Source organism: Chrysochloris asiatica, unplaced genomic scaffold, assembly GCF_000296735.1.
Source record: "Chrysochloris asiatica unplaced genomic scaffold, ChrAsi1.0 scaffold00034, whole genome shotgun sequence".
Taxonomy (NCBI): domain Eukaryota; kingdom Metazoa; phylum Chordata; class Mammalia; order Afrosoricida; family Chrysochloridae; genus Chrysochloris; species Chrysochloris asiatica.
The window spans coordinates 11,492,288-11,517,296 of record NW_006408552.1 but is presented as its reverse complement, the minus strand read 5'-3'; the positions used below and the strand labels follow the sequence as shown (position 1 = coordinate 11,517,296).

The window sequence follows — 25,009 nt, the reverse complement described above, 5'->3', positions numbered from 1 at the left end:
CCACTCCTGAAAGTTAGCCATGGAAACCTCAGGAATAGCCGAGGAACATTGCCAGATACTGTGCTGGAAGATGAACAGATTCTGAATAGCAGCAATAACGTACTCAGATATAACAATTGTGAAGTTGGCACGGGATGGGGCAATGTTTCCTCCTGTTGTGCATCGGGTCGCTGTGAGTCAGAACCAATTTGACAGCACTTAACAACAACAATAACAAGGCTCCTCACATTTATATTATCGGTGCTGACTGGGCCCCGGTATGTATTTGCTGGGTACAGGACGCAATGAGCAGCACCTTTCACGGCTTTATAGTGTTCACTCTCCTTGTGGAAGGTGCAGGGGACTTTCCGCACCTCAGGTCAGGAGGGCCTGAGATGGCACTTTGCTTCTTTGTTAATTTTTACAGTAAAATTAAAAAAAATTATATATTTGTCATTTAAAAAGTGAGCCTTTTAATTGACAAAAATATAAATGCAAAGTATGTAAGTTAAAGTTAAGTGTGAAAAGTCCCCCTCACTGCCTTTCCATTCAACTCCCCGCCCCTCCCAGAGATAACCACTGTAGAGGCAAACACTATTAACAACTTTTTAAATAGCTTTTCTTGTTGTTAAGTACTATGAAGTCAGTCCCAACTCATAGTAACCCTGTACAGGGTTTCCGAGGCTGTAAATCTTTACAGGAGAGGGAGTGGGACCCTGTTGATCGTAGTCTAGTGTTGATCCTACTGAGCCACCGCACTCCCTTTAACAGCTTTGTTGAGATATAATTCATACACCATACAATCCACCTGTTCAAAATGCAGAAATTACCACTTTCATTCACAGAGCTATGTAACCCTCGGTGGAGCCCTGATGGCATAGCAGGGTATGGGTTGGGCTGCCAACATGTTGTCAGAAGTTTGAACCCACCAGCCACTCTCAGAAATTACATACAGGGTTACTATGAGTCAGAACGGACTCGATGGCATACAACTAGAAGAACACAATGTAACCAGAGGGAAACCCTTGTGGCATAGTGGGTGAAGCATTAGGCTGCTTACTGAAAGGTTTATAGTTCGAATCCACCAGTTACTCCACTGGAGGAAGATGAGGCTGTCTGCTCCTGTAAAGATTTACAGACTCAGAAACCCTATGGAGCAATTCTACTCAGTCCTATAGACACACTGAGTCAGAATTGACTCATGTAATTTTGGAACATTTTTTAAAAAATGTTTTATTGTGAATAATGTGATCGTTTACATGGAAAAACATTAGTTTTATATTCATCCTATCGTATATCGTTTCATTGCCATGGTTACAATCCCCTCCATGCATCATCATTGGAACATTTTTATCATCCATAAAAAAAACCCAGCAACCTATGCCCATTAGTTATCACTGCCCAATTCCCCACCTCATCTCCAGTCATAAGCAACCCCCAATTTACTTTTTGTTTCGATAGATTTGACTACTCTAGACAGTTTATAGAAATGGAATCATATCATGAATGACCTTTTGTGTCTGGCTTCTTTCACTTTAGCATAATGTTCTGGTGGGTCATTCACATGGTAGCATGGATCCGTAAGTACTTCATTCCTTTTTATTCCAAATACTACGATTCTCCTGTATGACTACTGCTGTTGTAGTTAAGTGCTATCAAAGGAGAACCAGTAAGACGAAGCTCTGATTTCTCAGCAGAAAGCATGCAGGCAGGAAGGCCGTGGGATGACATGTACAAAACTCTGAAAGAAAAAAAAACCTGCCAACCATGAATCACATACTCAGCAAAGTGTCTCTCAAATACAATGGTGAAATTAGGACAATTCCTGATAAACAGAAATTAAAGGAATTTGTAAGGACCAGACCGATTTTACAAAAAATGCTAGAGGGTGTTCTTTGGACTGAGAAACAACAATAGTAGACAACAGCCTGAGAGTACCATACATGATAACACGATCTAGAACTCAATTCAAATATGTTGTTGTTGTTAAACACTGTGGAGTTGGTTCTGGTTCTGACTTACACGGACCCTGCATAGGTTCTGATTATCGCTTCTGAGGCTTTAAATCTTTGTGAGAGCAGAAGGTCTCATCTTTCATGGAGCAGCTGGTGGGCTCAAACCGCTGACTTGTGGTTCATAGTGCAGTGTTTATCAAAGGGAGCCACCATGCTCCCCAATCCAGATATGGTGGTGCTGGTGGTGGTGGTGTGCTGTGGAGTCGGTTCCGACTCATAGCGACCCTGTACAAGGTTTCCGAAGCTGTAAATCTTTACGGGAGCAGAAAGCCTCATCTTTCTCCTGCAGAACGACTGGTAGTGTCAAACAGCTGATCTTGAGGTTGGAAGCCTAATTTGTAACCACTATGCTACCAGAGGTTTTTAAGCTAGAAATAGAAGTATTACAAGTAAAACAAACCTATAAGACTAAAATGTTGACGGAGATATCAACGGTATAATGACGTCAACTACAAAGCTAAAAGATACAGAACTTCCAAAAGGGAAGGCAGTCAAGTAGATTTCAATATACAAGCTATTATTTTAAATCGGGAAAAATATTAACAAGCTACAGGGTAACCTCAAAGAAAATGAATACACTTGCACATCAAAATAAATAAAGAAGAAAATCAGAAGGATTTAATAAACATGAACACAACAGAAATGAAAATGTAAAGAAAATCTGCAAATAAAATGAACTCAGCATAGAAAATTATGTGGAACAGAGAAACCAGCAGCATCACAAAAAACCACACTCACAGCAAAATCACAACAATCAATTCATACCACTGATAATTACACTGAAGGCAACAGAAGAATGTTTAAACAAACTTTGGTCCATACATACAATGGAATACTATGCAAAGTTGAAGAATAACAATGAATCTACGGAACAACTCCTGATGAGGATGAACCTGGAGGAGATTATGCTGAGTGAAATTGTTGTTGTTGTTGTTATGTGCCGTGGAGTCGGAACCGACTCATAGCGACCCTGTACAGGGTTTCCGAGGGTGTAAATCTTTACGGGAGTAGAAAGCCTCATCTTTCTCCCAAAATTAGTCAATCACAAAGTGACAAATATTGTATGAGACTAATGTTGTAAAAAGTTAAAAGGTTTTCTTGATAAAAGAAACAATCTATGATGGTTGAGGGGGAGGGGAAAGGAAAATTATTTACAGACTATAGGATAGACACATAAACATGGGTGACAGGGCAGGCCATACACAATAGGAAGATTAGCAGAGGAAAGATGAAGGTAGCAGGAGACGGAGGAATACAAGAGTTAAAGGGAACAGAGGTAAATACTGTTAACTGTTGGTACATGAAGGGGATTGCAATCATTGTAATGAAGCAAAGTACATGATTTGTTGAATGTGAAACTGATCTTCTCTATAAACCTCCACTCAATTCAGAATAAATTAAAAAAATAAAAACGAAAACAGAAAACCTATTGAGAACAGAAGTACTCTGACACACAGGGTCACCGTGAGTCAGAATCAACTTGACGACAAGTGGTTGGTCGGTTGGTTGTTTTTCTGCAGAGAATTAGGATCACACATTGTTTTGTATTTTTTAAAAATCTTATTTTAACTATTTTCCTAGCATACCAGATGTTTTACATGATTTATGGTTATAAGATAATTGAATCAATTCTCCATCGCTGGGCATTTAGGCCATTTCCTAACAAAAACATCATTACAATGACATGTAACTTTTTTCAAGCATCTCATAATTCCCTTTGGACAAATTCCCAGATAGATTCCAAGGTCAGAGCCTGTGCCTGTCTTTAAGACTCTTCATCGTTTTCCTTTGCCAGTTAACTCTCAAGGGAGAATAGGAAGGGGTAGGGGGACTAAAGCTGTGTTTTGTTTTTTAACTTTTAAGTAGATGAAGAAATGGAACATTTCCAGCCCCCAAAGCCCCCTCCCCATCTCCACTCTCTGAAGAGTGGGATTTTAAAGCCACAAAAGCCTATGAACAACAACAACAAAAGCCGATGAACATCAGTCTCCACCACTCTGAAGAACTAGACGGTGCCTGACTTCCATTACCAACTGCTCTGAAAGGATTAGAAGGTCTCTTTGGGAAGAAATGTGGAACAAAACTCAAAATTATATATATATGTTGTTAAGTGCCATCGAGTCGGTTCTGACCCATAGCGACCCTGTACAGGGTTTCCGAGGGTGTAAATCTTTACAGGAGTAGAAAGCCTCATCTTTCTCCCGCGGAGCAGCTGGTAGTTTCGAACCGCTGACCTTAAGGTTCGCAGCCCGATTCGTAACACACACACACATACACACACACACACACACACACACACACACACACCCCACCCACCCAAAAAACAGAACAGGCTTACTGGTCAGAAAGAAACTCGAACCGCTGACCTTAAGGTTCGCAGCCCGATTCGTAACACACACACACACACCCACACCCCACCCACCCACCCACCCACCCACCCACCCAAAAAACAGAACAGGCTTATTGGTCAGAAAGAAACTGGAAAAACCTGAGACTGTGGCCCTCCATCACCCTTCAGGTCTGGAAAGGAACTCACCCTCATTAGCCCCAATATTCCATGATGCAGTAGATAGGTATATGAGGTGTGGAGGGTAACAACACTAGCAAGGTAGGTTCACCATGGCAATCATTCAAAACCAAAAGGATAAAGTTGACAAGGGATGGGAAGGGGGATGGAATGAAAATAGGAACCACACAAAGGAAGTGGGATCAATGTTACAGGGAGGCGATTGCAATCATTGAGATGAAACAAAGGTTATGATTTGTTGTATGTAAAACTGATGATCTTGTCTGTAAACTTTCACTCAAGTCACAACAAAAAGGAAAAAAAAAAAAAAAAGAGCTTGATTGCGTTTTTAGTTTATATTGTTGTTGTAAAATGCCCTCGAATCGGTTTCCACCCACATCGATCCTGTATAGAGTTTCTGAGGAGCGGCTGGTGAGCTTGGACCGCCTTTGGGTTCAAACCGACTTTGCTGTCCAGCCCATTAACACACAGCGCCACACCAGTTTATACTGGGGCTCTGATAAAATCTAGACCACGTAAACAGTTTGGGTGGCCCACCTGCGCGGAGACCCAGCGGGCCCGCCAGGTTCCCGGCGTGCAGCGCGGCGATCCCGGCGTGCACCGCGACGCGGAACCGGCGACTATTTTCTTGATAAACGGCTCGGTGAGTCGGCGGGAGAGGGGACGGTGTTCGGGGAGATACTTTTCGTTTTCTGGCAGCCGGAGGCAACGACGACGACGACATGGAAGTGTAAGTCATCCATGACGCGTCAGGCTCTGGGGCCGAAGCTGGGAGTCGAGAGGTGGTGATGGGGCGGCCCCTCGTGCGGGATTGTGGAGCGGGGGATGCGGGGGGTGGGGAAGGACGGCCAGTCCGGGAGGGCCCTTGGGACCCGGGTGGCTGGCGAAGAAAGTGATTCCCGCACTGCCTGTCTGAACCTTCGAGCCTCGGACGCCTGGTCAGCTGCCCCGAGTCTTTTACAAGCGTTTCGTGGGTCGCCGTGGAAACGGGAGCTTAGAGAGGAATAAAGCCCTGGAAGTACTTGGAGGGGACAGAGAAGTGCTGGGATAGAGCTGTGCCTAGGGACAGGAGGCTCCTGCCCCTGCCTAACCCGGGGGAGATGCCCGGGAACTGTTAGGGAGGGCAGGAGAAACGGCGCATGTGTGAGAGTGTGCTTACAGGAGGGAATAAATGCCCTTCTAGCAATTGAACTGACCCTGGCTTTTCCTTGTTCGCATATCGTACTGCCTGCAAATGGCAAATTTTTTCTATGGCCCTCGATTACCCTTCAGATCTAGAAAGGAAGTCACCTGCGTGTCCCAATTTTTAGCCAAGCTGTAGATGACAATCTATATGGGGGTGGATACAACACCTGGACTGCCCGGTCCTGTGCCAACCTCACAAGTGTTGCTATGCCGGAGCCAATTGATGCTGCCACTGTGCCAATCCATCTTGCTGGGGGCCTTCCTCTTTTTCTTAGACTCTCCACGTTAACAAACATGATACCCTTCTCCAGTGACTTTCCAAAGTATGAGAGACGAGTTTTGACCATCTTGGCTTCCAAGGAGCACTCTGGTTGTACTTCTTTCAACATAGATCTTTTGTTGTTTTGCCAGTCCAGGGTACTTTAAAAAATTTCCTCCAATACTATAACTCAAATGCATCAATTCTTACACTGTCTTCCTTATTCACTGTCCAGCTTTCGCATGCCTATGAGGTTGCTGAAAATACCATGACTTGGGTCAGGTGTGATTAGTTCTCAAACTGACATCTTTGCTCTTGAACACTTTAAATAGGTCTTAAGCAGATTTGCTTAACGCAGTACATCATTTGATTTCTTGCCTGCTGCTTACATGAACATTGATGGTTGATCCGAGCAAAGTGAAGTCATTGACAACTTCACTCTTTTCTCCGTTTATATGGACGTTTACTGGTCCAGTGGTGAGGATTTTTGTTTTCTTTACATTGAGGTGCAACCCATACCAAAGGTTGTGTTCTTTGATTATCATCAGAAAGTATTTTAAGTCCTTGTCACTTTCAGCAAGCAAGGTTGTATCATCTGCGTATCGCAAGTTGTTAATGAGTCTTTCTCCTAAATCCATGTTTTTCTTCATATAATCCAACTTCTTGGATTATTTGCTCAGCATACAGATTGAATAAGTATGGTAAAAGAATACAACCCTGTCATACACATTTCCTAATATTAAACCATTCTGTTTTCCCTTGTTCTGTTCGACCAACTGCCTCTTGGTCTATGTACAGGTTCCACATGAGCACACGTGTTCTGGAATACCCAGACTAATCAATAAAACACAGGTAAACATCTTTCTGGTATTCTCTGCTTTCAGCCATGATCCCTTTGACATCAGCAATGATAATCCTTCATTCCACAGCCTCTTCTGAATCTGGCTTGAACCTCTGGAAGTTCTCTTGTCAGTGTATAGTTGCAGCTGTTTTTTGGGTTACCTTTAGTAAAATTTTACTCGCGTGGGATATTAGTGATGCTATCCAATGATTTCTACATTCCACTGGGTCTCTTTGGAATGGGCACAAATACGGATTTTTTTTCCAGTCAACTGGCCAGGTAGTTGTCCTCCAAATTTCTTGGCATAGATGAGTGAGTGCCTCCAGTGTCCCATCAGTTTGTTGAAAGATTTCAATTTGCATTCCACCTACTCCTGGTGCCTTGTTCTTTCCCTGTGACTTCCTTGTACTTTGGATGTCTTCCTTCAAGATCGTTGGCTCTTGATCATATGCTACCTCTTGGAATGGTTGAACATCAACAATTTCTTTTGGTACAGTGACTTTGTGTATTCCTTCCATTTTTTTTGGTATTATTGTTATTTTTTTTAACTCTTTTATTATGAATTATGTGATAGTTTACATGGGAGAACATTAGCTTTACATTTATCCTATCATATATTGTTATATTGCTATGGTTACAGTCTCCTCCATGCATCATCAACCAACCAAAGGTTACACCCTGCAGGCCTGCCCCTGGGTCATCAGCACACAGTCCCTCTCCCTCTCTGGGTCTAGAGTTCCCAGCTACTCCATCTCTTCATGTCACTGTCTCTGCCTCCATCTCTGGCGTTACTGTTTCTCTGGGTAGGGTCCTGCACACCACTCTTCTCCCTTGATGGTACCAGGGGTCTCTGCTCCTGGCCTGCAAAGGCAACCACTTCCTTTTGCTACAAAACATCTACCTTTACATTTCCAACCCTCACAGTCAGTCCTGATATTAATTATTCACTATTGGACCACATGAGTGGTCTCCTTTCATCATAGTCTCCCAGACAGATTGGATACTACTCAGCGGAGATTCTACCTTCCTCCACGCCCTCTGGATCTAGGCTCCCTCTTGAAAGCCTGTAAGCCAGTCACTTCTTGCCTTTGTAGCCTCCCCACCCCCCATTTTGGGTAGCCAGTGTCCAAGTTGCCCATCCCCGTCTATCCTGTGTATGGAGGGGTTGGGAATGATCCTCACTGTAAAGATTTGTTCCCTCTTTTGAGCTGCTGCATCCATAGGTGTAGGTCAAGTTCATCAGATTATATCAGATTACCCATTTTTTCCTTCTTCTTTCTTCTAGTTAAACTCTGATCATCCAGCCATTGAAGTCAGGTCAAGTGGGTATTATCTTGACAGCAAGACAGGGAAATTAAACACATCCAAATTGGCAAAGAGGAAGTAAAACTCTCTCTATTTGCAGGTGATATGATCCTGTACATAGAAAACCCCAAAGACTCAGTAAAAAAGCTACTAGATCTCATTGGAAGTTCCAGCAAAATGGCAGGATATAAGATCAACATACAAAAATCAGTTGGATTCCTCTATAGTAACAATGACAGTGCTGAAAAGGATATTAGGAAAGCAATACCATTTGCATTAGCCACCCATAGGATGAAATATTTAGGGATTAATGTAACCAGAGAAACAAAGGACCTATACAAAGAAAACTACAAAACACTACTACAAGAAACCAAAAGAGACCTACAAAAATGGAAGAATCTACCAAGCTCCTGGATAGGAAGGCTTAACGTCATGAAAATGTCAATACTGCCCAAAGCAATTTACACATACAATGCAATCCCAATCCAGATTCCAAAAACATTCTTCAAAGAGATAGAAAAAACAATCACAAACTTTATATGGAAAGGAAGGAGATCCAGGATAAGCAGAGCACTGCTTAAGAAGAAGAATAAGGTTGGAAACCTCTCACTCCCCGACTTCAAAATTTATTACACGGCTACAGTGGTTAAAACAGCTTGGTACTGGTACAATGAAAGATACATTGATCAATGGAACAGAATTGAGAATCTAGAAATTAACCCATCCACATACAGCCAACTGATTTTCGACAAAGTACCTAAATATATGGCATAGGGAGGGGATAGTCTTTTCAACAGATGATGCTGGCAGAACTGGAAAGCGATATTCAAAAGACTGAAACAAGACCTTTACCTTATACTTCGTACAAAAATCAACTCAACATGGATTAAAGACCTAAATGTGAATCCCAGAATTATGAAGGCCATCAAAGAAAAAATAGGGACAAATATGAGGGCTCTAATTCAGGGAATACACAAACTACCAAACATTTTGAAAACTACACAAACAAAAATAGACAAAATAGATGATTGGGACATACTAAAAATTAAAAACTTAGTGCATCAAAAGACTTCACCAGAAGAGTAAAAAGGGAACCCACAGAATGGGAAAAAATCTTTTGCAACGACCGCCCATCTTCTTTTGATGCTTTCTGCGTTGCTCAATAGTTTGCTTAGGGAATCCTTAAGTACCACAAGTTGAGGTTTGAACTTTTTCTTCAGTTCCCTCAGCTTGAGAAATGCCGAGTGTGTTCTTTAGAAACTATAGGGAGCATTTTTACTCTGCCTCATGTAGGAGTCCTGGTATGGCCCTGTAGGATGATGAACTGGAGTGCAAGGGTGGTTTGAGCTGCAAGGTCAGCGGTTCAAACTCATCAGCTGCTCTTTGGAAACTCTATACAGGATTGTTATGGGTCGGACCTGACTTGACGACACTTAACAGCACCATAGGGTCACTGGTCAGAACCACTTGACGACAGTGGGTTGGGTTAGGTTGGCTTTGTCTCTGTAAAGGAGCCCAAGTGATGCAGAGGGCCAGGCAGTTGAGCTGCTAACTGGAAAGTTAGCAGTTTGAAACCCCCAGCTGCTCTTCAGAAGAAAGATGAGGCAGTCTGCTTTCATGAAGCTTGAGAGCATTGAAGACCCCAGGGAGTAGTTCTGAGCTCCTATTAGGTTCTTTTGGGTCGCAGGGGACTTGACAGCAGTCGGTGGGCTTGTCTCTGGTAGCACCCTGGTTTATTGTTTCCGTGATTCCAAGTTGTCATACTAGATACATGCGTGGTTAGTACCTCGCTTGTCTCCCTCACAAGAGGGAAAGCTCTATGAGGGCAGGAACCTTGTGCTTAGCACTGCATCTGGCACACAGTAGACACTTAGCAAACACTTGTTGAAGTAATACAACAAGACTTCATTAGTTGAATAAGTAAAAATGAATTCGCTAGCATCCTGGTTGCTGGGCATTGCTGTTTTCTCATTTTCTTAAGTGACGTGGTTTGAATCAAGAGTTCTCACTTGTCAGTGACTTCTTCAAACCAGTCAGGAATTTTGCAGCTAAAGCTTATGGGAAACAGGTTTTTGGAGGGTGGCTGGATGGCCTGGGAGTAGAAGAGCCCCTGGAACGGAAAGGTGTGGCGGCCTAACCTGGTTCCTGCTGGTCACGGTATGACTCCTTGAGGTAGTCAGCAGAATGCGGAGTCCCCGAGAGCAGGCCTGTGTCTGTTAGAGACTCCTAGCGTCTGAGGAGGGAATGAGGAGGCAAGGACCAAACGCTTCCCCCAGTTATGCTTATGTTGTTTCACCATCGCTGAGAGACCAGTACATGATAACATGTTTTCTTAGACAGAATGACAGAATTGAAAACAGCTTTTTGACCATTTTTTCCTCAGGTACAAGGATACTAAATAGTCATAGTAAAATGTAAACATTGCACATATTGTGGAGTCTTGGTGTGGCACTGTAGGATAAGCATTCAACCTCAAGGTTGGCAGTTCATACTCACCAGCCGCTCCTTGGAAACCCTATACACGTTCGCTGTAAGTCGGAACTGACTCGACGGCACTTAACAACAAAATACATAAGGTATTGGCTATTTGACTAACTTGTCTAGTGCTTTGCTAGCATCTATCTGCCTGAAAAGCTTTCTCTTGTTTTAGTCTTGGACTTAATATACATAGTTAGGGACATAGACTTATTTATTTATCCTCTCTACCATCCCTTTATGAATAAGGAAGACCAAAGCAGAATTGATGCCTTTGATTGTGGTGTTGGTGAGGACTGTTGACTACACCAAGGACTTCTCGTGGGAGAAGTACAGCTGGAATGCCGCTTAGAGGCAAGGATGTCGGTGAGACTTTGTCTCCCTTTTTTTGGCCACATTGTAAGGAGCAACCAATTCCTGAAGAAGGACGTTATGCGTGGTAATGGAGGGTCTGTGAAAAGAGGCCACCCTTCAATGAGGTGGATTGGCATGGTGTTAGCACTAGGGCTCTCAAACATGGCGCCGGGCTGGGCTTTGTTCCCTTCTGCAGTATGGAGGGTTGCTTGGCTGGAACTGACTCGCTGGCACCTAACCACAACCAGCATTGTTTTGAGGTAGTATCAGGACTTCTCTCATTTTGTAGCTGGTAACACGGAGGTCCAGAGAAGTCGGCAACAAGCGTGGACACAGGATGCTTGTCTGCTAGCCAGAGGTGACACTTCTTCATCAAGTTTGCTTTTCCAGAACATGCCAAGTTGGCAAAAGGGTGAATTTGAACGATTCTGTTCATCATTGCCTTTGCAAGAGTTAACTGTGTGGCAACAGGTAGGCACTGTTTGTCAGGGATTTGTGTGTGTGCATGCACACACACACACTTCTAACAAAAGTCTGTCAATAGATCATTTTGTTCTGTTTATTCAGAATTTGGTTTTCCAAAGTAGTTGTTTACAGCCATTAAATTGACTCTGCAAGCTAAGCACATTTCTCTGGTAAAAGGTCAAACAGCAAGTCAGCCGTTGAAAATGGATTCATTACTTTAGGAAATTAAATGACTGCTTATAATAATACATTCAGACGATCTTTAAAATCCACTTGGAATATTTGCTTTAAACACCTCTAAATACGATAGTACTAATGTGGTGCTGGTGCCAGACTGCAAAGCCATTTGAACTGCACCCCAGCTGCTCCTCGGAAACCCTCTACAGGGTCAGAGCCGACTATGGGTCAGAGCCGACTCAATGGCAACAATAGATTTGTTTTGGGAGTTCTGGTGTGGCACTATAGGGTAAGCACTGGGCTGTTAACCACAAAGTTGGCAATTCAAACCCACCAGACACTTGGAAACCCCTCTACAGGGATGCTATGAGGCGGAACCTACTCAATAGCACTTAACAACAAATCTTGCAGGAACATAAGAAGTTTTGTGTAGGTGAGCAGTTTCTACATGTTGGATTGCTTGTGAATGTATTAGATAATTTTACATTGTTCATGATAGAGCTCACAGTTCCTGCTTTGTAGCAATCAGTAGCTGTAAATACATCATTAGGAGATGTGGCGGTTGATAGATTCTAGTAGCTCTAGAAAATGCTGGAGAAAATACATTTCATGTCCTCAGATTATAAGTCATAATAATGTCTGTGTTTTTAGCCTGGTGGAATTCTTTGTTGAAGTTTTACATTTATATTTTCCTAAACTATTTAGCTGGAAATGTTCTAAATCTATAGAGTAGTTACAAAAATCACACAAATACCTGCATTTACTGAGCTTCACCATTTGTTGTTAAGGAGCCGTGGTGTGGCGTTGTAGGATAAGCATTGGACTACTAACTAGAAGGTCAGTTTTTCAAACACCCCAGTCCCCACCCCCATCCACTCCTCGGAAACCCTGTAAAGGGTCGCTGTTTGTCAGAATTTGGTGGCATTTAACAAACAAAACCAAAACCATTTCTTAACATTTTGAGATACAGTTTGCTTCATAAAATTCATGGAAAAATGGGCTTGAAAGATGATGGAATTTTTCCATGAATTGTTTGAAGCTATTTCATGTTTGCCTTCTCTCTCTCTGGTGTGCTTCTGTGAGGCCATGCACACTCCCTGTCTCTCATGTGTGCACACGAGTGTGTGCATGTGTTGTACTGAGCCCTCTAAGTGTTACTTGTTGACCACCTCTGGTCACTCCACTCCGATGTCGCTGAACTCTCATCATCTCACCCCGGAAATGCAGCGCTGATACACGCACCAGTATTAGCATGTAGTCAATATTCAGTGTTCTCCGGGTAGCCCAGTGATGCCCTTGTAGCTGGGTTTCTTTCTTTTCCCCAGTCAAGGCCGTGATAATTTCCATTCATTTGTCATGTTTCTTGAATCTCCTTGACTCTTGAACAGCTTTCTAGCATTTTTTGTGACATTGTATTGTGACAAATGGCTGTGAAACTTTAGAAGAAACCAAGATGGTTGTTTCGAAAAGGATTTTGGATTTTGCTGATTATGTCCTCATGACAAGATTTGAATGAAACATTTTGGGGCAGGGCAGGAGGCATGTGATGACAAAATGAACTTTGATAATGTGAATGAATTGATGTGTGTCAGATCTCTTCATGCCCCATTCCTCAGCGACCCGTCAGTCAGTGGTGGTTACAGTCACTGAGGATAAAAACTGCCTTTGAAAAGTAGGTACTGACTCATTGATGTTTCATTGAGTAAAGGAAGGCCTATCATGTATTGGCATTTATTCAGTAAGTACTTGTTGCTCCGTGCTCTCATAGTAACCCTGTGTGCATCAGGCTGTCTGGTCCTGTGTCTTCCTCACAGTCACGCTCTGTTTGAACGTTGTGGCCGTTGTGTTAGTCCACCTCACTGAGTGTCTTCCTCTTTTTCACTGACCCTCTACCAAACACAATTCCTTCTCCAGGGCCTAGTCTCTCCTGGTACCATGTCCACCTAAATGAGACCCCTCATTCTGGACTCCCAAGAAACGTTCTGTACTTCTTCCAAGACCAATTTGTCTGTTTTTCTGGCAGTCTACGGTATATTCCGTATTCTTTGCTAACATCATAATTCCAAGGCATCCATTCTTGTTTGGGCTAACATATTCATTGTCCAGCTTTCCCATACATATGAGGTGATTGAAAATACCATGGCTTGGGTCAGGTGCACTTTGGTCCTCAAAAGTGACATTTTAACTTTTTTTTTTTTTTTTAAAAAGAGGTCTTTTGTAGCAGATTTGCCCAATGCAGTATGGCATTTGATTTCTTCACTGCTGCTTCTGTGGGCTTTGATGAGGGATCCAAATAAAATGTAATCTTGACAACTTCAAAGTTTTTATCCATTTATTGTATCATGATGTTGTTTGTTGGTGCAATTGTGAGGACTTTTTTTCTTTATGGTGAACTGAGTGCTTCTGGTCCTATTGACTTTCAGCCTCTTTTTGTCATCTGCATATTGCAGGTTGCTAAGGATTCTTCCTCTATGCATCAGCTGTGTTCTTCTTCATACAGTCCAGCTTCTCGGCTTATTTGCTCAGTTTACAGATTAAATGAGTGAGGTGAAGGGCTACATGCCTGACACACACTTTTGACTGAGTTTAAAAGTTTTACTTACCTTCCTACTACTAAAAGAAACACAATGACTGCATCAGCTTCTGCCAGCCAGAGCCTGCAGGATGTTGTTGTTAAGTGCCATCGAATCCGTTTCCGAGGAGCAGCTAGTGAGTTTGAACCACCGACCTGCAGTTCAGATGGCTTCTGCAGGATGTTGTTGCTGTTGTTAAGTGCCGTTGAGTCGATTCTGACCCGTAGCGACCCTGTATAGCGTTTCCATGGAGCAGCTGGTGAGCTTGAACCACTGACACTACAGTTCAAATGACTTTCCAGTCTGATACATTAGCCCACAGCGCCACACCAGGACTCTCTCTGTAGGATGCAGTACCTGCTTAAACATCCTTTGTTCTCCGAGTCCCCAAATACAGACTTGTTGGAATCATTATACGAGCACATCCCCTCCTTCTTTGTACCTTGGTTCAAGAAAAGATGAAGCAAGTTGTTTGAATTTTGCAGTAACAAGGTTGACTTGGGCAGTGGGACAGTGACTTGCCTAGTGCCTGGGGTATTCTGCTGGCCAGAGGAGCAAGGTGATTTGGAAATGCATGTTCAGTAGTGACTCTTCGCATGGCTCCATTAGCCCTGAGGAAACATTACATTTGTATTTTTTTCCCAGTCTCTTCCAGGAAGGAATGCAGTTTTGTATTTTAGGGAGCATTGGGAATTGTAATTCGATTTCAAGCCAAGAGAGGAGGCAGCTGACTTCCTGCTTTAATAGGCCAAGATGACATGTGGTTTGGTTTGTCCTGTTCGGTTATCTGTGAGCCATGGCCGTACACTAATTATGCACTGTCCTTCCTGTGTTCACTTCTGTTTCAGTCTCATTACATTCCTTGTGACCTGAGTGCAGTTGTGGCCATTTGGTGAAATTCTAGAGTTTGCTGAATCACCTGTAGCATTTGGTAAATGCTTAGTGCTGGCCTGATCCTGGTGCTGACATCACTGCTGCTAACCTCAGGCCTCAGTACATACCTGTGTTAGCCACCTGATAGCTTTGCTTTATTTATTGACTGGGAACGTCACTCTCTGTTTGACCCATTTGTTGGAAAATGTGTGTCATCATTTTCATCACAGAAACTTGGTTTAAGGAAAATACAGTACAGGTAGTCCCTGATTTATGACGGTTTTGCTCTGAAGAATCGATCCACCGTAAGTCGGTTTGGACTGTCATTTTATTTTTAGTTTTGCTTTTAATTTCCATAGCCTGCTTTGAAGCACGCTTTTGACCGGTAAATCCTAATTTTGAATGTCTGTAGGTGAACGTGTGAGAACGTCAGCAAATTTTGTACGACCACGCTGTCTGCTGCACTTACTACTAATGCTAAGGTTTAACCATGGAGACCTTCACTGTAACTCAGATACATCTCGACTGCTCTGCTTGACTTCCGGATTCCGTGTCACCTGTTTCCATGCGTCCAGTCCTGGCCTGTCTTTACAGCTCAGTAGTCACCTTCTACTTCCTTTAGGCCTCTTACTGTGTGTGTGACTTTGAGCACAGTCTTGACCTCTGAGCTTCAGTTTTAGTATCTGAAAAGTAGGAATTGTAACCATAGCTCTTACCTAACAGGGTTTTAATGAAAATCAGTGAGAAAATGTCTTTAGAAAGCAGTAACTTCAGTTTATCCAGAACAAGGGTGCACATTTTACGTTTGTTGTCTCGTTTTAGCCTCCGACCAGCCTTCAGAGGAGGCTGTGGTGGAGACACACGAGCACAGGGGTGGTAGTGGTAACAATAGAGGGAGTTTTCAGAGCATTCCGAGTCCCAGGTACTTTACACGTTTTAAATTAACCTTGAAGCAATCCTAACGGTTGTTAACTACAGTTCTCATTTCATAGGTGAGGAAATTGCACTGTAGAGAGATGCAGTAGCTTGCCCAAGTTCACCTAACTAATAATGGTGGTGGGGCTGAGTCTAGAATCCAGACAGTGTAGCTCCAGAGCCCAACTCTTAAACCTACTGTGCGCCTCTTCTGTTGTTGCTGTTAAGTGTCATCTACTCGGTTCTGACTCATAATAACCCTGGTAGGGTTTTCGAGAAGTGACTCGTGGGGTTTGAACCACTGACCTGTCCGTTAGTTGTTAAGTGCCATCGAGCGGTTCCGACTTATAGCGACCCTATATAGGGTTTCCGAGGAGCAGCTGGTGAGCTTGAACCGCCGACCTTGCATCTAGTGCATTAACCTGCAGCGTCACACAGTGATTACCATATATCGCCACACCATGACTCGGTGCCACTCTTCTAGGTGCTGGTTTATTCTCATTAGAAAAACATGCCATAGCTAGACTGAATTCGGAATCTGTCTTGATTTCAAAACTGCATTCTTCATGGCCGCGCTCTGCTGCCCCAGAATGTCACAACATTGGGGAGTCTGATGTGGTAGTAGTGATTGGAGCAGTTGCTGTGCTGTCACCCCAGAGGATCAGCCTGCTGGCCACCTGCTGGACACCCAAGCTCTGCCTGTTGAGAGAAAATGTACTCGTCTAGAGTTTGTGGCTTGTATCCTGGTGGCCATACCAGAGCTTTAGGAAGCTTCTCTGTAGATGCAATGACAGGACTTAGCTGCTCAAGGTGGCCCTGAGGAGCGGACATGGGTACGGGATAGGAGAATACTTTATTTCTCCAGTTTACTTCTAACACCCTCCCTTTGGGTACCAGCTCTCCCTCACCCCACATCGTGACTTCACCTGTGTTGGTTCTGTACCCACCTTCCACCCTCGTGTCTGACTTCTCTTAACTTCTGCCTACCTAGACCCAGGGTAAGAACAGTGATGGCCTTGTGAGAAGCCATGACTAAAAAGAAAGTTCTGTCCTGAAATTGTTCCCAGCCAGCAGAATCCTAGGGGACTTAGGCAATGCCTCAGTGTGAGGTTTTAGTCCCCAGACTCCTGACTGGACTTGAGAGAGGCATTCTCTTCGAGCTGCTTCATACCCACAGAGGGATGCCAGCCCACACGATTAACTCCTTTTCTTTTGCAGGAAGGATGCCAACTCTGCCCTGCTGAGCAACTACGAGGTAAGGAGCTTTGATGTGGGCTGAGCAACTATAAGGTAAGGAGCTTTGATGTGGACCGTTGCTGGATCCTCCACTCTGAGAGTTTGCCTTCTGACGATTGGTGTGTGGGTTTGGGTTAGAACTGACCGAGCTCAGCTGGGTTTTCCACTTCAGCGCAGACAGATGACTCTCTGTGGTGACCTGGGAATATTCTGAGGTTATAAATTACACACACAACCTCAGGGAAGCTGAGAACACTTTCATTTCCAGGAGGCAGGCTTCCCTAAATCCTAGAGACAGGCTTTTAGCTGGTGGGAGGCAGCCTCCTTGTCCAGTTGGATTTGGAGGAAATATATTCACTGGGTTTCATGTCACTATTCCTGACAGGAAGGGCAGGTGGGGACAAGCTTGATTTCCCTTAATTCTCTGGTATCACCTCTAACACAGGAGAGAGGTCGTCTCCCCCCGCCCACCCCACCCCACCCCACCCCCGCCCCCTTCCCGTTAGCACCAGGACACCTGTGTTTGGTCCTGTGGGAAAGTTTGATTCTGAAGTTCCATAGTAGTTGTTTGCTTTTTTGTTTTCTTTTCATAAATCATGTTTACCTCATCATTTTCCTTTACTTATACCAAAATTTATTATATATGTTTTTACATATTATACCAAATTATTATCTTACCAAATTTTCACTAATGTCCTTACTGAAGATTCAGAATCTTTAAAAATTATATAAGAAACTTTATTTTTAAATATTCAGGGTATTTTTGAGCTCAGAAGAGGTGACGGGTATGTTCTATATGCAGGGTCTTCACAGAGTCATGGAAAAACATAATTGAAAGCTAATACAATTTTCCCACAAAGTTTTGGAAGCATCAGCATTATCAATAGAAACATTAATACTATTTGATATGAACCATTGCATTTGACCGATTTGCCTGAGAACAAAGACTGTCTTAAAAATGTCAGCTATTTCTCTGCCTCCTCCTTGCTCTGCCTGGACTGGAATTGGAGGGAAGGTGTGTGGGAGGAAAGCAGGCGCTCTGCTCTCCTATTTATCCTTCAAAACTCTTGACCTTGGAGAGGTGCAGTTCTCGAATTTACTTCTAAAAACGCTGTGCATTTGTCTTCTAGGTGTTCCAGCTACTGACTGATCTTAAGGAGCAGCGGAAAGAAACTGGGAAGAATAAACATAGCGCTGGGCAACAGAACCTGAATACTATCACCTATGAAGTAAGCCTGAGCTTGCTGGAGGGCCCCACACCACGGGCACTGGGGGGAAGGTGATTCTGCCGAGGACTAAGGCCCCAAGGTCAAGCTCGATGCTTCTCAATCACTGTTTCTGTTCTGTTTGTGGAAGTAGTGCTTTGTACGGTGGGAGAACGGTGGCCCCGTAAGATAAGCACTGGGCTGTGAACCACAATATCTGGAGTTCAAGTCCGTCAGCCGCTCTGCTGGGGAAAGACCAGGCTTTCTGCTCCTGCAGAGATTTGAAGCCGTGGAGTCCTGGTGTGGTGCTGCGGGTTAATGTGCTAGACTGCAAAGTCAGATTGAACTGCAAAGTCAGCAGTTCAAGCTCACCAACCGCTCCTCGGAAACCCTGTGTAGTGTCGCTGTGAGTCGGAACTGACTCTACGGCATTTAGCAACAATAACAAATCCTATACAGGCTCCCTATGAGTCAGAACTGACGGATGCACTTGACAACAACAACTTTTTGTGGTAGAAAATTTAGAAAGTACCAAAAGCCAAAGTAATGTTGTTAAGTGCGTCAAGTCGGTTCTGACTCATAGCGACCTTACATAGGGTTTCCGAAACTCCGTCATCCTAATATCTCATATTTTGGTACACTACTCCCAGCCTTACTGTGTCCTTATAAAAGAAAGAATGTTGTGATTGATTCTGCTGTTTCTGTCATTTTCCTGTATGTTTTCTCGTGATTTCTTTGTTTTGTTTTTTGTGTCTCTAGCGAATTTGGATTTATCTCTAGTAGTGGTTTTGGGGTCTTAGTGTGGGTCTGACCACAAGGTTGACAGTTCAAACCCACTAGCTGCTCCTTGGAAAACCTGTACAGGGTCACTGTGAGTTAGAACTTAACTTGATGGCAGTTAACAACAAACAACAGTGGTTATATTTTATCTTTTTATAAAACATGATTAAGTTTAAATCAAGGTATCAGAATTCCTCTTAAGGAAAATAAGGGATTTGGCACGTTTGCCACCTCCCCCTCCAGGTTTTGCTCATAAGAGTATAAAACCCCGCCACTCATTTATTCATGTAGTTCAGTATGCCATTCATCTCTTTAAAAGAAGCAAAAATACTTGTTAATTAGTTTTGTTATTACCAAAATTCAAACTGTTGAGTACTTTGAACTCTACACTCTTAACCACTTTAGACTCACAGCCACCTTGTTGTTGTGTGTTGTTGAGTTAGTTCCCGAGAATGACTGGTGGGTTTCAGCTGCTTACCTGGCAGATAACAGTCCAGTGCTTATCATTTGTAGTACCACCCTATAGCCACCCTTTTGTTGTTGTTATTAAGTGCCATTGAGTCATTTCCAGCTCACAGCGACCCTGTATAGGATTTCCGAGACTATGAATCTTTGTGAGAGCAGAAAGTCTTACCTTTCTCCTGTGGAGCAGCTGGTGGGCTCGAGCTCCTGACCTTGTGGTTCATGTCCTGTGCTTATCCTATGGAGCTACCATGTTCCCATGGCCACCCTATTCCTCCTTAATTGACTGCCCTTAATTCATAATGCCTTAAGGAAAGTTATTGTGGAGTAAGCACTGGACTGCAAACTATACTAGAACATCTCTCTGGTGCCTTAATGTGAGTGATACGTCACCTGAGTACAAAGTTCTTGGCCTCAGTGCCTACTCTGCAGGACGTTCTGGGTGTGACTTAGCCCGTCCAGTGGGTATTATGTGGAGGACTCTGAAGTCAGCCCGAGCTTGGCACCTTGGAGAGACATTTTAACTTAGACGAATGAGATCACTGTTTCTTTTTCAGGTTTTGAAATTTTTTCAGGACTGGGGTTCCCTCTTTAAAAGAAAGCAAACCAAATCCTCTTAGTTTTGAGATATTTTTCTACTTAAAGAAGAGCTGCAAAATAGTGCCAAGAGTTTTCTTGTCCCCCTCAGCCTGTTTTCTCTAATGTTAACATCTTACACAGCAACCACGGTGCAGTGATCAAAGTTAAGAAAATGAATACTGACACAATGCTAGTGGAGTTCTCCTGTGGCACTGTGGGTTAATGCACTGGCCTGCAAAGTCTGTTTGAACCACAAGGTTGGTGGTTCAAGTTCATCAGCTGCTCCTCGGAAGCCCAATACAGGGTTGCTATGGGTTGGAACCAAACTTGGTGGCAATAACAGTGCTATTAAAGTGAAAACTGCAGATTTTATTAAGTCGTCCCAGTGTTTCCCACAATGACCTTTTATTGCTCCAGTGCTCCGTTCAGGATATCACATTACTTTCAGTTGTGTTTCCCTTATTCTCTTCCAATCTGTGACAGACCCTTAATCTTTCCTTGTGCCGTTGGTACTTCAGAGCACTGGCCAAGGATTTTTGTCAAATGTCTTTTGGCTTAACTTGGTCTGATGTTTTCTTCTGATTAGACTGGAGCTCTGGCTTTGTGCCCTTTCCTCTCACTGATTCCGACAGTACGGCTTATTGCTGCTGATGGTGTTAGCATGCACCGCTTACTGAAGATGATGTCTGCTAGTTTTCCCCATCTACAGTTACTGGCGCCCCTTTTCTGTATTTTATTAGAAAGGAGCCCATATTTCAGGGGAGGGAGATGAAGCTCTGGCAGAAGTACAGGTAGTGAAGACTCTGTGGACCTCTATCACCAGAATGATTAATGAGCATTTTGGGGGATACACTTTGAGGTATCCTATAGCCTTTGTCCATGAAAGTTAGCATTTGTCAGTGGGTCTTTCCTACACTAATGATTTACTCTGGTGCCTTCCCAATGGTGATTTTCTGTTTGCTTATTCCCTTTGCTTATTAGTTGGAATTCTTCCATTAGGAGCAGTTGTCCTTACTGACCCATGTGTTTCTTCATCCAGTCGTTGATTGATATCTGTATGTTCCCATGGTGATTTTATTCTTTGAATTCCCACTGTTAAAAATTGTCTGAAATATAAGAACTCAATGGTCAGATTATTATTATTATTATTTTTACATATCATATCCATTTTATTTTCTTTCAGATTAGCTTTTGTTCACCTTTAAGGACTCAAATCTTTGCATGGGCTTTGGTGGTTACGGGGCCCCACCTGCAGGTGTAAATCGGAGTGACCATTCCTGGCCGCCTTGCTGTGAATGGTACAGCCTTGTTTTAGGGCACACAGTGGGCACTGTTTACACAGCACATCGGCTGCACATGGCTGCCGACCTTTTTGGTATGGCCGTTGTTTCTTCTTTTCTTTGTCATTTTGGAAACAGGAACCCCAGAGAGAGTTACTGTTGATTTTTTTTTAAAGTTATTATTGTGAATTGAGTAATTAGTTTACATGGGGGAACATCAGCTTTACACCATTGTTTCATTGCAATGATAACAGTCTCCTCCGTGCATCGTCATTCAACAGGATTTACTTCTATTCCCTCTTTTTTTTTCTTTTTTTGGGTGGGGGGAATATACACAAAAACACTCAGGAATATATAATCGTGTAAACAACCAAAGGGCACATTCTGCAAGCCTGCCCCCTGGCCACCAGTACCTGGCTGGCAGCACACAGCCTTTTGCTTTCCATGAGTCTTGAATCCTCAACTGCTCCCTCTCTCTTCTCATCTCTGCCTCCATCTTTGGTATTGCTGCTTCTCTGGATAGGGTACCACATTCCTCCTGTGCTCTTCTCCCTTGATGGTCGTAGAGTTCTCTGTTCCTACACTGTAATACAGATCAACTACAGTTGTGACAGTCACAATTAGTCATGATAACAGTTACTCAGTATTGAATCTTAAGAATCTTATCCCCCATCTCCTTTCTCCTGACCTGTCTAGACAAGATGAAAACTATTCAGTGGGGATTCTACCTTCCCCCCTCCACATTTTGAAACTAACTCCCTCTTTAAAACTTGTAAGCCAGCCACTTCATACCTTTATAGCTCCTCTAATTTTAGGTAGCCAAGGTCTAAGTTGTCTATCCCTATCAACCCTGTGTGCAGAGTGGATAGGATTGATTTTGGATGTCAGGACTCCTTCCCTGTCAATTGGTATTTTGAGCTACTACATCCATAAGTATAAGGAGCTTTGGTAGCTCAGTGGTTACAAATGGGCTGTGAATCTTAAGGTCAACATTTTAAAACTACAAGCTGATCCATGGGAGAAAGATGAGGCTTTCTGCTCCCCTAAAGATTTATAGTCTCGGAAATCCTGTACAGGGTCGCCATGAGTCGGAACTGACTCCACGGCACACCACCACCACAACCACCACCACATCTATAAGTATAGGTCAAGTTCATCAAATTGTAACAATTTACACATGTTTCCTTTTTTTTTTAAAAAGGGTTTTTTTCTTTTTTTTTCTTTTATCTTCCTCTAGTTGAGTTCTGATCATCTGATCATCAAGCGATCGAAGCCAAGTCAAATGTGTACTATCTACAAGTTTGGGTGTTCTTGTGTGTCTTCCCTCACTTCACATCAGCTGGGTGCTTCGCTCTCAACTCTAGCCCTTGGTGGCTATGTTCTTGTCCATGGGCTCAGGAGTCCACACTTCAGACCAACCAATCCTCTCCTCTTCTCTCATCTCCGGGTTGATGGGAGATGGAATGTGGTCAAAGTTGACCCATTTCTTCATTGCTGCCGCTCCCCCTCTTCCACTCACTAGGAGACCAACGTGGTTGTCAGCAAGCTTACATGACTGCTCGTGTGTTCCTTTTGAGTTTCAGTCTTGGAGGGGGGTTTGCCCTGAAGTGACTTGATTGCTTGCCTTGATGGCTCCCCAGCAAACAACTTACTTGTTCTTGTAGTAGCCAATCAGACTACCAGTTTTTGTTCTGGATTTTTTTCTGCTGGTCTTTCTTTCAAGAAGTATCTTCTGTTCCTCTAGCTATTCCTGACTGATCTGCTTGTTCTTTCAAGCCGGAATGTCCACCTCAGAGGGTTCTGGATGGGGCTCAGGATTCTACCTTAGATCCTATAGACTGCAAAGGCTCCACAGGAAGGCTATTTCACTGGGCAAATTCTAGAACCCCTTTTAGATATTTCAATCAATTATAGGCTGTAGACAGACTTACAAGCTTTCTGTAATAATGTTTCCCAATATTCCTTTCTATCCCACTCAAGTGTCTATTTTGCAGGCAAAGGAATCCATAAGACAGTCAAGTATCTTAACATTATTTCCCCTCTTTTACCCTTTCAGTCTATGCCTCGATTCATGTATCACAGAGCCTTGTTGTTCCAAGGTTGAGCATGCATCACTGTTTATCTCTATTCCATTTAGCCCATGCAGACCTGCTTTTGGGTTCCCTACTCTACCTTGCTTTTCCATTCCCCTCCCACTTCTTGTGTATTGCCCTCCCCAACACCCAAACTGTGATGTGTCTATTCCTTACCCTGTGCTCTACTGTCCTTTTCCTGCCAGTGTCCATCCCGTGGCCACTGTCTCCCTCAACACTCTGTAACCAACAAAGAAAAGACTTTTTTTTACCTTTTAGTACGGGTATCTTTTTTAAGCTTTTGCAATAATGGTCTTATATAGTATTTGTCTTTTTGTGACTGACTAAAACCCTTAAGGTTCATCCATGTTATGTGGTGGCTTACAGTTTTGCTGTTATTCTTCAAGATAGTGTAATATTTCTTTGTGTGTATGTACCAAAGTTTGTTTATCCATTCTTTCATTGATGGGCACTTAGGCTGTCTCCATCTTTTTGCTATTGTGAATAGTGCTGCTATGAACATTGGTGTGCATGTATCTACTTGTGTTATGGCTCGTATTTCTTGTGGATACTTATTTATCAAATAGAGGAATTGATGGATCATAAGGTATTTCTATTTTCAGCTTTCTGAGGAAGCGCCATACTGTTTTCCAGAGTGGTTGGACCATTTTGCATTCCCACCAGCAATGTAGGAGGGTACCAGTCTCTCTATATCCTCGCCAGCATTTATTGTCCTCTGTTTTTTTAAAACTTCACTGTTATTGCTGGTGTGAGATGATTATCTCATTGTTGTTTTGATTTGCATCTCTCTAATGGCTAGTGATCGTGAACATTTCTTCGTATGTTTGTTGGCTGCCCAGATCTCCTCCTTGGTGAAGTGTCTATTCATGTCCTGTGCCCCTTTTTAATTGTATTACTTGTCCTTTTCTTGTAGAGGTGTTGTAGTTCACTATTGTTGTTGTTAAGTGCTGTTGAATCAATTCCATAGCGACCCTGTATAGGGTTTCCAAGGAGCAGCTGGAGAGCTGGAACCACTGACTTTGCAGTTCAGAAGACTTCGCAGTCTGACGCATTAGCCCACAGTGCCACACTAGGACTCTGTTCTTCTCTATAGATTTTAGAAATTGTTCCTTGTCTGCTAGGTTATTGCAAAAGATTTTTTCCATTCTGTGGGCTCCGTTTTTACTCTCTGAGTGAAATCATTGGATGCACGTAAGTTTCTAATTTTTAGTATGTCCCGATTATCTATTTTGTCTTCTTTTGTTTGTATAATTTTCACAATGTTTGGTAGTCAGTGTGTGCCTTGTATTTGTTGTTGTTGTTAGGTGCCATTGAGTTGGTACCGACCCATAGCACAGCAGAACAAAACACTGCCCAATCCTGGGCCAACCTCACTACTGTTGGCAGGCTGAGTCCATTGATGCTGCCACTTGGCCAATCCATCTTGTTAGG

At 43.1% G+C, this 25,009-nt stretch overlaps 1 protein-coding gene across 1 annotated transcript in view; it reads left to right on the top strand.

Annotated features, from left to right (window-relative positions):
• The first annotated feature begins 5,346 nt into the window (after positions 1–5,346).
• The window catches only part of CRCP (CGRP receptor component), a 49,997-nt gene continuing 30,334 nt past the window's right edge, over positions 5,347–25,009 (top strand). Inside the window, exons 1-3 of the mRNA XM_006859848.1 lie at positions 5,347–5,459; positions 17,162–17,198; positions 18,310–18,408. Of these exons, the coding sequence (XP_006859910.1) occupies positions 5,347–5,459; positions 17,162–17,198; positions 18,310–18,408 (249 nt within the window). The remainder of the gene's footprint in view (positions 5,460–17,161; positions 17,199–18,309; positions 18,409–25,009) is intronic.